The sequence below is a fragment of the Rutilus rutilus genome, assembly GCF_951802725.1.
Source record: "Rutilus rutilus genome assembly, chromosome: 1".
NCBI classification, from domain to species: Eukaryota; Metazoa; Chordata; class Actinopteri; order Cypriniformes; family Leuciscidae; genus Rutilus; species Rutilus rutilus.
The window spans coordinates 47820432-47833475 of record NC_140209.1 but is presented as its reverse complement, the minus strand read 5'-3'; the positions used below and the strand labels follow the sequence as shown (position 1 = coordinate 47833475).

The 13044-nt window shown below is 38.0% G+C and overlaps 1 protein-coding gene across 1 annotated transcript; it reads right to left on the bottom strand.

The window, feature by feature from the left end:
- Positions 1-5525: 5525 nt before the first annotated feature.
- On the bottom strand, positions 5526-12789 carry LOC311290574 (uncharacterized protein). The gene is made up of 5 exons (XM_084409149.1): positions 12545-12789; positions 9810-10146; positions 9002-9297; positions 8619-8751; positions 5526-7491 (listed from the first exon to the last, which is right to left on the bottom strand). Exons 2-5 carry the CDS (start codon positions 10072-10074, stop codon positions 7475-7477), a joined length of 711 nt encoding a protein of 236 aa, XP_084265275.1. The 5' UTR covers positions 10075-10146; positions 12545-12789; the 3' UTR covers positions 5526-7474.
- Positions 12790-13044: the final 255 nt, after the last annotated feature.

The following is a 13044-nucleotide window of genomic DNA, read 5'->3' as shown; positions in this document are numbered from 1 at the left end:
GAAACTTTAGCTGTATGTTCATTGAAGGAGTGTGATCATATGGATGTAGCAGCAGGAAGTGTATCACTTTAAAAATGTTTTGAAATTGCCCTTGTAAGGCTGGAAACTCACGCTGCTATTTTGAACCAATAATCGGAACAAAAGGCAGTTGAAGGATGACGTGTATAATTCAGATATTTATCTGACTCCAATATAATTAATCTGACTCCATTAAAGTTGTTGCTATTCTTTAACCTCTTATTCTTTAAAGTCTCTTAAAAACCTCTTTAAGTCTTTCTTAGAACTGATAGGAAAACGTAGGATTTAACCTGAACGTTTAGATAACGAAAGTTATAATCACTTTAGCTTTCAACGTAATCAGTGATAAAAGGAAAGATTCCCAAAGCCTTTAAAGCAGGCAAAGTCACATGTTTAAATATACAGACAGTGGAATGGAACAACATACTGTATAGAAAACTTAGTTGTAACAAATAATGCACTGTCATGCAGAAGAGGCTGTAAAAGCCTTTCTTGTGGTATAAGGTTACGCACCGGTGTGCGGGAGTGGCAGGGTTAAAGCCATTCTCCTAGATCAGCAATTACCTTTCCTTCTTATACCCTGAGCAAAGTATTGTTAAACATGAGTGGAATACCAACACCAAACCCAACGACAGGAAACCAAAAGATGAGGCAAATGGGTAGTGATCAAGAGGGGACATTAACATTAACATATTCTCCTCAATGCATGTTTAACCAATAGTACCTAGATTGTACATTAGGATACTTTAATATCTCTATTAAGTTCACCACCATTCATTTCAGTTTATAGGCTGTCAGATGAGACCAAACATGGCATAGTTACATATTAGAACACACTAGTAAATAAACAGTATGTAGTTGAAAGCATATGTCCTGTGAAGCAAATGGTACAGACGTGTCATTGAGGTGTAAATGACTCCGTCTCTCCCGACAGAACCATCCTGTGTCTGGAGTGTCCCAACAGTCCTCAATCAGCATATTGATGAAATCCCTGCACTAGACAGGCATTAGCATACTGTGATGATGAAGGCCATTGTGCCACGTTTAATTCACATGTATACCTTTAAAAGGCTTTTTGAAGTACTAGGGCAGTAAAGAGTTCTGCCCATTTTTGCTCAGCCCTACACCCTCTTATTTTTACCCGATAACTTCGTCAGAACAATGTCAAGACACAGCAAATGCAAAACTTTGAAAGGATTTGTGATATCTTAAATGCTGTTGCCATGGCAACGTGTCAAACTTTAATATTCTTTTTGGGTGTTCTTGAGACGCTTCAAATTGCTTGAAACTCGACACATACGTCTACTGTCGGCCAGTAGACATGGGCAAAGCCTTAGAAACAGGCATGGAGGATCTTCTGACAAAAGTTGGGGTTAGTTTTACCTACAGTCGCCAAACTCGGTATATGTATTGTCTTCACCGAGCCGGACAAGTTTCTAACTGACACTTATTAGCTTCGACCAACAGGAAGTCATCTATTTTGGTTTGAATGTGTGTTTCTTTAAAAATCAGGCATTTTAAGTACTCCTCAGACATACATGTATGACATGAAATTAATCTAAATTTAAATGATCTCATGGATGTGGCTGTTGTTGTTCGTGGTCATAGTGGCACCAGCTTCTGCAGTAAATGTGGCATATCCAAACGACTTATAATTTATGATGTATGATGTAGTCCTTTTATATTTAACCGCTTTAAACGCAATGCACAGTTTTCCTAAAGCCAGCGGGAAGGTGGTGGGCCAGTCATCATCACTTATTGCAGCTATATTTTATCCTGTTTTAATAGATGTTTAAAACTAAATAATGCCTATAGTAATTCTGAATTTTTTTACAATGGCTTTTCACGTTGTTCACTCACTATCATTCAAGTAAAATCCGGTCAAGTATTTTTGCAATTAAATTTAGATGAATTACTCTTCTGAAAATTGGATATATTCATGTCTGAACAGTTACTCTCTAAACTTTCATGATCCTGGAATATTGCTTACTTAGTTAAGCCTTCAAGTAACACATTAGTTTAATTATAGGCAAACTTCATCCGTCTCAGAGGAACAGATGTTTCTGTCCATTTAATGGCTTAGTCTTTAATCATAAGATGGCTGATTGCACTGCATGTAATCACATCTTTCTGTCTCAGTTATTAATTAGGTTCTGAGCGCAGTAGCCCTTATCTAAAACATGTCTGCCGCTGTCTGTCTGTGAAAGAGTTTGTAGTCTGGCTCTGGCTCACAAGGACACACAGAAGTCTCTGTCTTTTTAGTTTTCATTTCAGAGGTCCTGAACTTCACAATGACACCAGGCCTCGAGTGTCATGTAATCTGGTACATTTAGTGACAGAAACAATGTAGTAAAAACATTAGTAGCAAAAGATGATGATTAAAGGAATTATGGGAAAGGGTGTTTTTCTATGTAATATAGGTTGTTTTTTTTTTACGTCTTTTAAGGACCTCCACTTGAATGAACATGCATCAAAAAGGTTTAAAGGGATAGTTCACCCAAAAATTAAAATTCTGTCATCATTTACTCACCCTCAAGTTGTTTCAAACCTGTAAGAATTTCTTTTTTCTGCTGAACACAAAAGAAGATATTTTGAAAAATGTCTGTAACCAAACAGTTGATGGACCCCATTGACTTCCATAGTATTTTTTTTTTCCTACTATGGAAGTCAATGGGGTCCATCAACTGTTCATTTTTCAAAATATCTTCTTTTGTGTACAGCAGAAAAAAGAAATTCTTACAGGTTTGAAACAACTTGAGGGTGAGTAAATGATGACAGAATTTTCATTTTTGGCTGAACTATCCCTTTAATGTGAGTTGGGAGTCTCATGGATTTTACTCCCATCCTTATCGCATTCTCAAGTGCTATTACCATCACGGTCAAACAAGAGGCTTGCCAAGCAGACAGAGACACAACCTTTCCCACTTAGATCAGATTTAGCAATTAAGTTATTTGATTAGATTGTGTAATTAAATCCCACAAGGTTAAGTGTGCACTACATCTCGTCGTCTCCACTCTCTTTTCTTTGTGACATTTAACCTTCACTGGTCTCTCTCAGTCCCTGAAGACGCATTTGGAAGTAAGGGACTAGTTTATTTTCATTAGGTACATTTAAATTAACTGTTCATTTAAGCCTTCTTGCTTATTTGTTAACAGCAGGGATCCATTTAGCAAATCTCAACCTTTATATGTGGGCTCCGAGGTAAAATAATGAAATTGCTGGTTATTACCGTTCAAAAGTTTGGAGTCATTCATTAAGATTTTTTTTATGTTTTTGGAAGTCTCTTATGCTCACCAAGGCTGCATTTATTTGATTAAAAAAACTGTAAAATATAATTACAATTTAATATATTTTAAAATAGTCATGTGATGTCAAAGCTGAATTTTCAGCATCATTACTGTGTCACATGATCCTTCAGAAATCATTCTACTGATGATTTGATGCTCAAGAAACATTTCTTGTTATTATCAGTGTTTATCACAGTTGTGCCGCTTATTTCGTGGAAACAGATACAGGATTTTCAGGATTCTTTGAAAAATTGAAAATTGAAATATTTGTACAATGTTTTTGCTGCCCCTGGCTCACCCTTCCCTCTGTCTGGCTGCATTATGATTCACTTTTCAACATATTACTTGATTTTCTGATCATGCTCAGTTACACAAACATATAGGCTATATGCCAAGCATGTTGTCTAAAACATGTCCTTATGCTTTGTTAGTGTCTCTGCCGTTTCTTCTTGTTCATTTGTCCTCTTTTCAGAAAGCATGTATTCGATCAGCCCCTCCTTTTTCCGTCTGTTGCACAAAAATATCCCTTTTCACTGTCTAAACCAGTCTGTCTCTGCAGCTCCCATTAACCTGACTCACTCACACACACACTTTCTCTCGCCGTCTCCTCTCCTCCACAGCCTTTTAATAATGCATGCTGCTATAAAATTCAAATGAGATAGATTTTTAAACACACCAGTGAAGTCTGAGCGCACACTCTCTTTCTCCCTCCATCCTGCTGCATCCCGGCCCCTCACTGTCCTCCTCGCCTAACAACCGTTGCCCTGGAAACTGTAACGTCCTGGAGACGTATGCGGTATAGAGGGAGCAAGGAAACAGCGGAAAGGGAAAGAGCGTGTTCCAACAACAGGCACACGGAGTCTCAAATGTATTTATAATGACAGAGGAGTGGCATAATGAGGGACAGTTTATTCACTGGACTCATTGATGCATAATCAGTGTTGGTACAGAGCAGAATAAGGATCAATACTGCAAGATCTATCAAACGCTTCGGTTCAGATACAGCGTACATCACATATTATTGTTCCAAAGCAATTCATTAAGGCATGCACAGGCAAATCTGCACAAAATCAGGATTATATTTGCAACAATAGTTATCATAATGCCTCTCAAATCATTTCATGTCACAGAGGAATCTTGAGTAGCACGGGTGCTTTCACCAAAATGCTGATGAATTTGTAAAGGAATGTTTAATAAACACAAATAACGGATTTATTCTTCACACCAAAATACAGAACAGCAGGTAGAACTTGTAACCCAGAGAATTGGACTCGGCTGTAATCTTGAAACATTTCAGAATTGATATTACGCAGCACAGGCAATCTGTAATCAGTAAGCAAACATGCTTGTATAAGGTCAAAGTTTCAGCAAAGCACAAATGGCATAGAAAACAAATGGGCTGATTTCAAAATACATACCAATAAAAATACTCAAGAGTGTGAAAGCACTGCAGTGTTAACAGTCAAGAGTTGCATTACGAACACTGTTCATGTCCATCAAAGAGATTCAGATTACCAGATGCAATTGGAAGCGGTACAAATATGTACAGACACATATATACATACACACACACACATATATATATATATATATATATATATATATATATATATATATATATATATATATATATATACAGGTAAGCAGGTTAAATACAAATAGCTGAGCAGAACAATTCAAGAGAACAAAAGTCAAGCTGGCATTCACTGACTGCACGCAGTTGGATCAAATGTGCATGCTACGGTCATTCCTATTTGAGTGGTGGGGATGTGAAGTGGCCGCAGATGGAAATGTATCAAAAAGACAACTGTAGCTGCTTCTGTTGATGCAAGCCAAGCCCACTCCGAGACCCCAAAATGGAGGCCTCTCACTACCCAAACTGAGTCAGCATGCTTATCGACATCATACTGCTTGTGATACTGAATAATTTGCATTAGATACAGAACATTTACAAAGTGCTAGCATAGGTTTTGCCTTGTAAAAAAATAGTGTTCCAAACAAGTGCTCCCCATCTCTGTCAAAAAGCTGTGGACATCAATGAAACAGAATCGCATTCTGCATGCAAGAGACCTGAAACCATGAAAATGAGGGATTTGTGATATCATCTGTAAAAGAACTCCAAATATGTAGGGATGCACAATAATTGGGTATCGTGTCTGTTATCGTTTGGTAGTATTTACATTGATCAGTCAGTCAATATTAGATTTTTCTTTTTCTTTGGATGATTTTGAATTTGAATTGTGCATGCTCATTTCCTCGGTTTTTATATTTATAAGTTGTTCATGTTTAATTTGATCAGTTAGTCAATATTTAGTTGTGTACGCTCATTTCATCGGTTTTTAGATTTATCAGTCGTTGTATTTAATCGGTCAGTCAATATTGGAAATTTGTTGGCTGATATTGAGTATTTAATTGTGCATGCTCATGTTTTAAAATGTAATTTATCAGTTATTGTATTTTATTAGTCGGTCAATATTGGACATTTTTTGGTCAGATTGTTCTCGCTTTTAGATTATTTAGATACATTTAGATTAACTTTGTCATCCCAGTTAAAGTTAATCTTTAAAAACATTTCTTAAATGTAACCTTGAGTATTCATTTTAAGCACAATTTTTTTTGTTGAGCCTAACTGTATTTTTAGCTTTTTATTCTTTATTTAATTACTTCGATAAAATTGTATAGAATTAGAAAATTAGCCACATATCAACTCTCCGCCAATTATCAGATTATTGGTATGTACTAACATTTTAATATTGGTGCATCCCTGCATATATATGCCTTCTTAAAAATGCATTCATGCTCTTATTTCCCACATGCCCACCTAAGCTGGAGTCTTGGCAGCATCTGAATTTTGGCACAGTCGGTGTGGCCTAACTAGGAATGAATCAGGTATCATTATGTTGAGCAATACAAATCATTCCACCAAGCAAACAGTTTCGGGCTGTGTAAAACGATTCGTCATAATCAAAACGTCCTAGCGTTCCTGCTGAATGTGCTGAAAGAGTCTGATTCTATTGTAAACATTACGGTGTAAAAACATGAGTATCATCATTTTTCCTCATACTGGTAAAACACAATAATAAATCAATGGTTCGTATTATGTTTGCCTTGAAGGATCTGGCCGAGCATAGCTGCAAGGAAGAGGGGAGGGCATGTTGGCAAGCGTTACGATATTGGCTTCCTCACACACACACACACACGCACACAAACACACACACACACACACACGCAAGCAAGCAGCCAATCAGAGGCAGCTAGGATCCCTCTCAACACTACTGCATTCCCTACATCTCCCCATCTCTGGGGTATCTTTTCATCTGAAGCCACCGCCCCCCCTCCTCTCTTCTCTCTCCATCCTTCCATCTGTGGGAAACAAAAGACTGCAGCTTGGTCTCGATCCCGCCCACTTTCTCTTCACCTCTCCCTCCGTATAAGATTCTCTGATACATCATTTTTTTGTTTATGTGCATTAACCTGCATCCTAATACCTGTGCTCTGTGTGTGAATATTAAGAACAGAAAGAGAGAACTAAAAATAGAGAGGCGACTGTGCTGTTCTTCCACGTCGTTTCATTCCTTTCCTTTGAGACAATCATCGTGTCTGATAAAAAAAATCTGTTGATGGATGCCAATACAGAAGGCATCTGCTGATTTATACAATCGATTACATTTTAATCTGAGCTTTTCTTTATGGATTCACACTTCTGAGCAAACAAGGGGGTACTAAGCTGAACTTGTGCCTAAAAGACTTCTAATCTTTGTCCAAAAAACAAACAACAAATCCTCTCCAGCAATTATTTTCCTCCCTCAAATCCTCAAGGGGTGCGCGGCGAATGAAATGAGATCATCTTTGTGGTCTCCTTAATGACATCATCTGAAACGAGGAGTCCTTTGTTGAAAATAAAAAAACCAATATGCATGCCTTGCCACTTCACTCGTGATCCCGCTGAGTGCGTTGTTTCTGAAAGTTCTGGCATGGTAGAAGATAAAGGTAACATCCAGCTTTAGAGTCTTCAGACAGAGTATAAAACAGGTGAAAAAGCATTCAGGAGCATTCAGATGTAGAAAGATGAATGACACATGGAAGAAGAAAATGGTCATCGTGTACTGGTTGTTGGGTGTGAAGTTTAGTCATGAATTTTCCTTCATCCCGAGCGCTGTGATGGCCGTCAGGTCTTAAGTATTACTGAAAGAGAAGAAGAGGTGTTCAAAGAGTGAAGCAAAGTGAATTCAAGCAAAATGACGATGATGATGATACTATTACAACTCAATAACAATTCAAATATAAAAAAGTCGCTGTAAACCTCTTGCGTCTACTCAAGAGGAGAAACAACAAACAAGATTGCTTTATACAAATATTATGAATTGATTGCAATGACTTTTATTTATTATATATTTCAATAACTTTAAACTGTTACAACAAAGTCAGCTTGTGATGTTTCTGTTCTCTAGCATTGTATTTTTTTTATTAAAGCATAAGTATGAGTATATGCAGTTGTACAGTAGATGGATTTTCAACATCTTTAAAATAAAGCAGGATACAAAGTTATATACACTACCATTTTTTTTTTGGTTGAAAGAAAGATCTTAATGCTTTTATTCAGCAAGGAGGCATTAAATTGATCAAAACTGACATTTATAATGTTACAAAAGATTCTATTCATCAAAGAATCCTAAAAAATCCACAAATATATTAAGCAGCACAACTGTTTTCATCATTGATAATAAGAAATGTTTCTTGAGCATTCTTTCTGAAGGATCATGTGACACTGAAGACTGGAGTAATGATGCTGAAAATACAGCTTTACATCACAGGAATAATTTATATATTTATATATTTAAATAGAAAACAGTTATTTTAAACTGTGATAATATTTCACAATATTTCTGTTTTTGCTAGTAAATTTTTGCTGTAAATGCAGCCTTGGTGAACATGAGACTCCTTTCAAAACATTAAAAATCTTTCCAACCCCAAACATTTGAACATTAGTATGTCATATTTCAACTCCTTAAATGACAAGAAATTACATCTTAATCTAAACAGCAATCCTTCAAAATATAATATCAGATGTTTAAATGGGTTACCAGTGAAAAAAACAATTTACAAACTAAAGAAACATTATTTTGGTCCCTGAAATGGTCTCAACAAACTTAGATCCTTTAACAACAGGCCCACGATCAAACTTACCTGTAATCAGATCTAAATCAAATCCTCACGAGCTAAAGTCAATCTGACATTGACCCAAATCACAAAGTCAGCTCTAGGCTTACATTCAGTTTCACATGCTCTGGGCTCATGGGAAGGATACTCACCACCCCAGTTGATGACGATAGTAACAATAATGATGACTATCCCACCCACCAGCGACACGATGGACAGGACCTTTGCATTCCGGCCAAGACGGCGTGCGCCATCCACGTTGCCCTGCTGCAGACTGTTACGAGACTGAGATTGGAAAGAGAAGTTGAATGAACAGATATACAAGTAGAATAAATAATTCCATTATCATAAGAAAGAATTATGCAAGATACAGTTTCTTTGCCAGTAAGAAATGTTTTCAGTTTACTCTCCAATGGCAAAAAAGTCACTTTCCGAGTTGCAGATTCTTGCATACACAAGTGAAATCGCAATCCCTCCTTACTCGACAGAAACTGTATCCAGACATCCCACCCCACGAACACACAAGCACACACACCATCACTGAGAAGGTCAAGCCGACGATGTTGATGGGCCAGACAGGGCAGAGGCAGGCCAGAATAGCCCATATGAGATAATCGTTGGGTTTGGATCCGTCTCCTCCAGCGTCAGTGGCTGCGCTGGGCTGTCGGGTGAGCGATGGTCGAGGTGACCCCGCGTAACTCAGTGACCCGGAGCGGCTGCTCAACCTGGCGCGCCCGTTTGCATGTGCGTGGTTCGGTTTGACATGCTGCAGACGAGGAGGAGAAGCAGCGGTGGGACAACTGTCGATAGGAGCCGGGCAAACACCATTACCTGTGTGATGGTGTGATGGCGAGAGAAAGAAACACGTGAGACATCGGGCCAGACATTGGACGGATACATAAACCTGCATTTCAGCCTGTCCATTTTAAAAGAAGTGATTCTTCCATTTGTTTCCAAAGGCACAAACGTCTCAGATTTTATTGGTAGATAGCTGCATCTGACTCATCTACTTGCTGAGAAAAACAGACAAGAAAAGAGAGTGGGGGAGGATACAAATCCTGAGAAGAAAAGGGAGTGAAAGTAGATTGAGGCTCTAAATCATGTCCTCATGACATCTGGTCTAATCTAATCTAAGCTTAACACTCAAGGAAATTGAGAGAAAAAAAATGCTGAAAGGTCATCAAAGACAGAAGGGACAGCTTGTACATCACAGTGGGATGTACAAGCCCAATTTATAATGACCCCCCCCCCCCCCCCCCCCGGTAATTATAAATTGTAAAACTATTTAATAAACAAACAAAATGCAAGACTGTAAAATATTTTTTAATTAAATGGTTTTTTACTTATTTCCATCTTCTCGTCAATGACTGTCAGGTGATCTTGGGGTGGGGCATCCTGAGAGGGAACGGAGTCTACAGCAGGAGTGGGTGTTGTTGCGAGGGTTGGATCTTGCTGCTCATTTTTTATTGGCTGAGAGGAGATGGCGGTGAGGTCTGACTCTGTGCCTGGTTGCTGACTGGCCTCTTGCTCCGATTGTTGCTGTTGCTGTTCTTCCACCTCTGCACCAGGGGCAGCAGTGGGAATGCTGGCGTCAGCATTCAAATCCATTCCCAAGATGTTTATGACAACTTATGTGTGGCAAAATCAAGCTTCTATGTCCGGATTCTGAATTGTTTAGAACTGTTGGGTAAAAGTACAATAAATGAAACCATATAAGGCATCACATAAATTATATAATGCTCATTCACATGCCACTTATATTATGAAGTCAATAATGAACACTACCATTCAAAAGACTGGGGTCATTAAAGGTGCTCTAAGCGATGTTGGGTGACGTCACTTCTTGTTGACGTTCAAAGTATTGTCAAACAAAACGGAGGCTAGCTCGACCCTCCCTCCTCCTCATCCCGTCCCCGTGTAAATTAGGGACTTTGCGCTTTTCCCTCTTCTTTGTTATTTGTTCATCGGAACGCCGTCTCTTTGGTCGTGTGTCGGCCATATCATTTTAACGTTAGTCGTTGTCGTTGTCTAGGACATCTCTCCTCTAGCTAACTTCCCTCTTCATGCTTCTCTCTCCTCCACTCCCCACACCCCCCTTCATGTCCACCCCCAAATCATTCTTGTCGGTTATTGGCTGGAACACTTTTTGTTATGTTTCGTGGTCCAGGCTGGGCCAGTTTGTTTTTCTTGCCATTTGTGGATCCTGGGCTGTCTACAGAGACTGCGGGTTTTTTTACAGTGTGTTCAGGGGACAGGCAGCTAGCGGATAGTGAGGAGATGTTTGCTGTATGTGACAAAAAATGTTTTGGCCTAAAAAACGCGTGACATCGCTTAGAGCACCTTTAAGAAATGTATATTTTTATTCAGCAAGGACACATTCAATTGATCAAATGTGACAGTAAAGACATGTATCATGTTATAAAAATTTTAAAAATCAATTTCAAATAAATGCTGTTCTTTTAAACTTTCTATTCATCAAACAATCCTGAAAAAAAGATTTCAGGGTTTCCACAAAATCAAGCAGTACAATTGCTTTCAACATTTGTCAGCATATTAGAATGATTTCTGAAGCATCATGTGACACTGAAGACTGAAGAAATGATGCTGAAAATTCAGCTTTGATATCGCAGGAATAAATTACATTTTCAAATATTTTCAAATAGAAAACAGTTATTTTGAATTGTAATCACATTATTACTGTTTTTACTGTATTTTTGATCAAATACATGCAGCCTTGGTGAGCATAAGAGACTTACCGACGTCTTACAGACCTCAAACCTTGTACCCCTGTCTACCTGCTTAAAGGGTTTACTGGCAATTTACACTGTGTGTTTTCAAACCAGTTTCCCAAACACTACCCTTGTCTCCCACGTACTGGTTTGAAAGACAGATTGTCACGCCCCAAACTCACAGTTTGAACCAACGTGATTTTGGTTTCTAAAACATACAGAGCAATGATTTGATGTGCTATAGAGCTACAGTGTCTACATTATTTTTAAGGGGATTTTTTTTTTTTTTTTTTTGCATATTAAGCTGAAACAGGACCGTTTACAAAACCTTTAAGATCTCACCAACATTAAACCTACATTAAGTTGCTGGTAAAAAAAGCATTTGAAGAAAATAATATCTAATCAAAATCACTATATTCTTTACTCCATGATTTTAGCAGGGTATGGCTTAATTTTTTTTCAAGTCAACTGATCTTGGGGCTCTGCACCTGTTTACCTGCCTACAATGAATCTCCCTCACAGCAGAATCTGTCCTGAGAAATGAAAAATAAAGCCACCACAACCAGCTTTATTCGCGTGCTATCACCTCATCATAGATGTGAATGATTTCTGTGAACAGCAGGCTAACCTACGATAGTTGCTGGATTACCTAAAACTACACAACACATTGAATTTAAGGTCTCCAAAAACTAGCACTCTGTCACACCCAAGATCCCAGAAATCAAGATCCAAAAAAAAAAAAAAAAAAAAACGAATCATATTCATTACATTCAGATATCTAAATTCAAATATTGATTACTTTAAAGTCCACACGAGCATCGGACGTATCAATGTCTGTGAGAAAACAAAGAGCATCAAATGACACACCCATATCTGCAACTGTATATATATATATTTTATATAACCTTTATATATATATATATAACCTTTTATGATTTATGACAGATACATAGGCTACTAAATAAACACTGCAACTGACTTGTACACCATGCGGCCGTTTAACATGACGCTAAAATCAATGGAATAATCCATCAATCCCACATGAACGACTTTCCCCTTTGCCTTTCATCTGTCTCACTCTTTGAAATAGAAAGAGGTTTCTGTCTAGAGATGAGCACACAACAGACACACACGGGACACGCAGCCACGCGTCTTCTGCACGAATGCCAAATGGCAATATATAGCCTATTTCAATGTTCAATGTATTATATATCTCATCATTAAAAGAGAATAGTGGTGACAGATGACATAAGAAAAGTGACACACCCACAGGACCCGATAAAGACTGATGCGAGAATCAAAATGCCAGTAATAAACCACAGCAGCATGCAGATCTTAAGTATACTCACCTTAATCTAGTGCAAAACAAATTCAAAAATCATTACAATCCTTCTCATTTTGAATTTAAATAAACACTAGGCATAAGAAAGTTTCAGATGGTGCAGCAGAATTAAGATTTAAAAAGGTGTTGATTTACGCTATACAAAGCTGCTTCGTTTTAGTATAAAAACGTGTGGTGATCTGTCTGCATATGATCCTGTGCCTGTATGACTCTAGTCTCTCTGTCTTCTGTTCTATCTGCATGAACCTGTGTGCGCGTGCTCGGCTCTGTGTATGCGTGCGCGTTTTTCTTTCTTTTTTCTTTTTTTCTTTTTGGTGGTTTACTTGTAGAGAACCTCTGGATAGTGGTGTGGATCTTGATTCATCCCAGTGACTCGAATCTTTTGAGTCGACTGAATAAAATAATTCAGACACATGATTCTTGAGTTACATCGTTACATCAGTAGGCCTAGGTTGTTTTCGCAGTCATACACAGTGACAAAAAAAAGTAAAAAGGCAGATTTTGTTG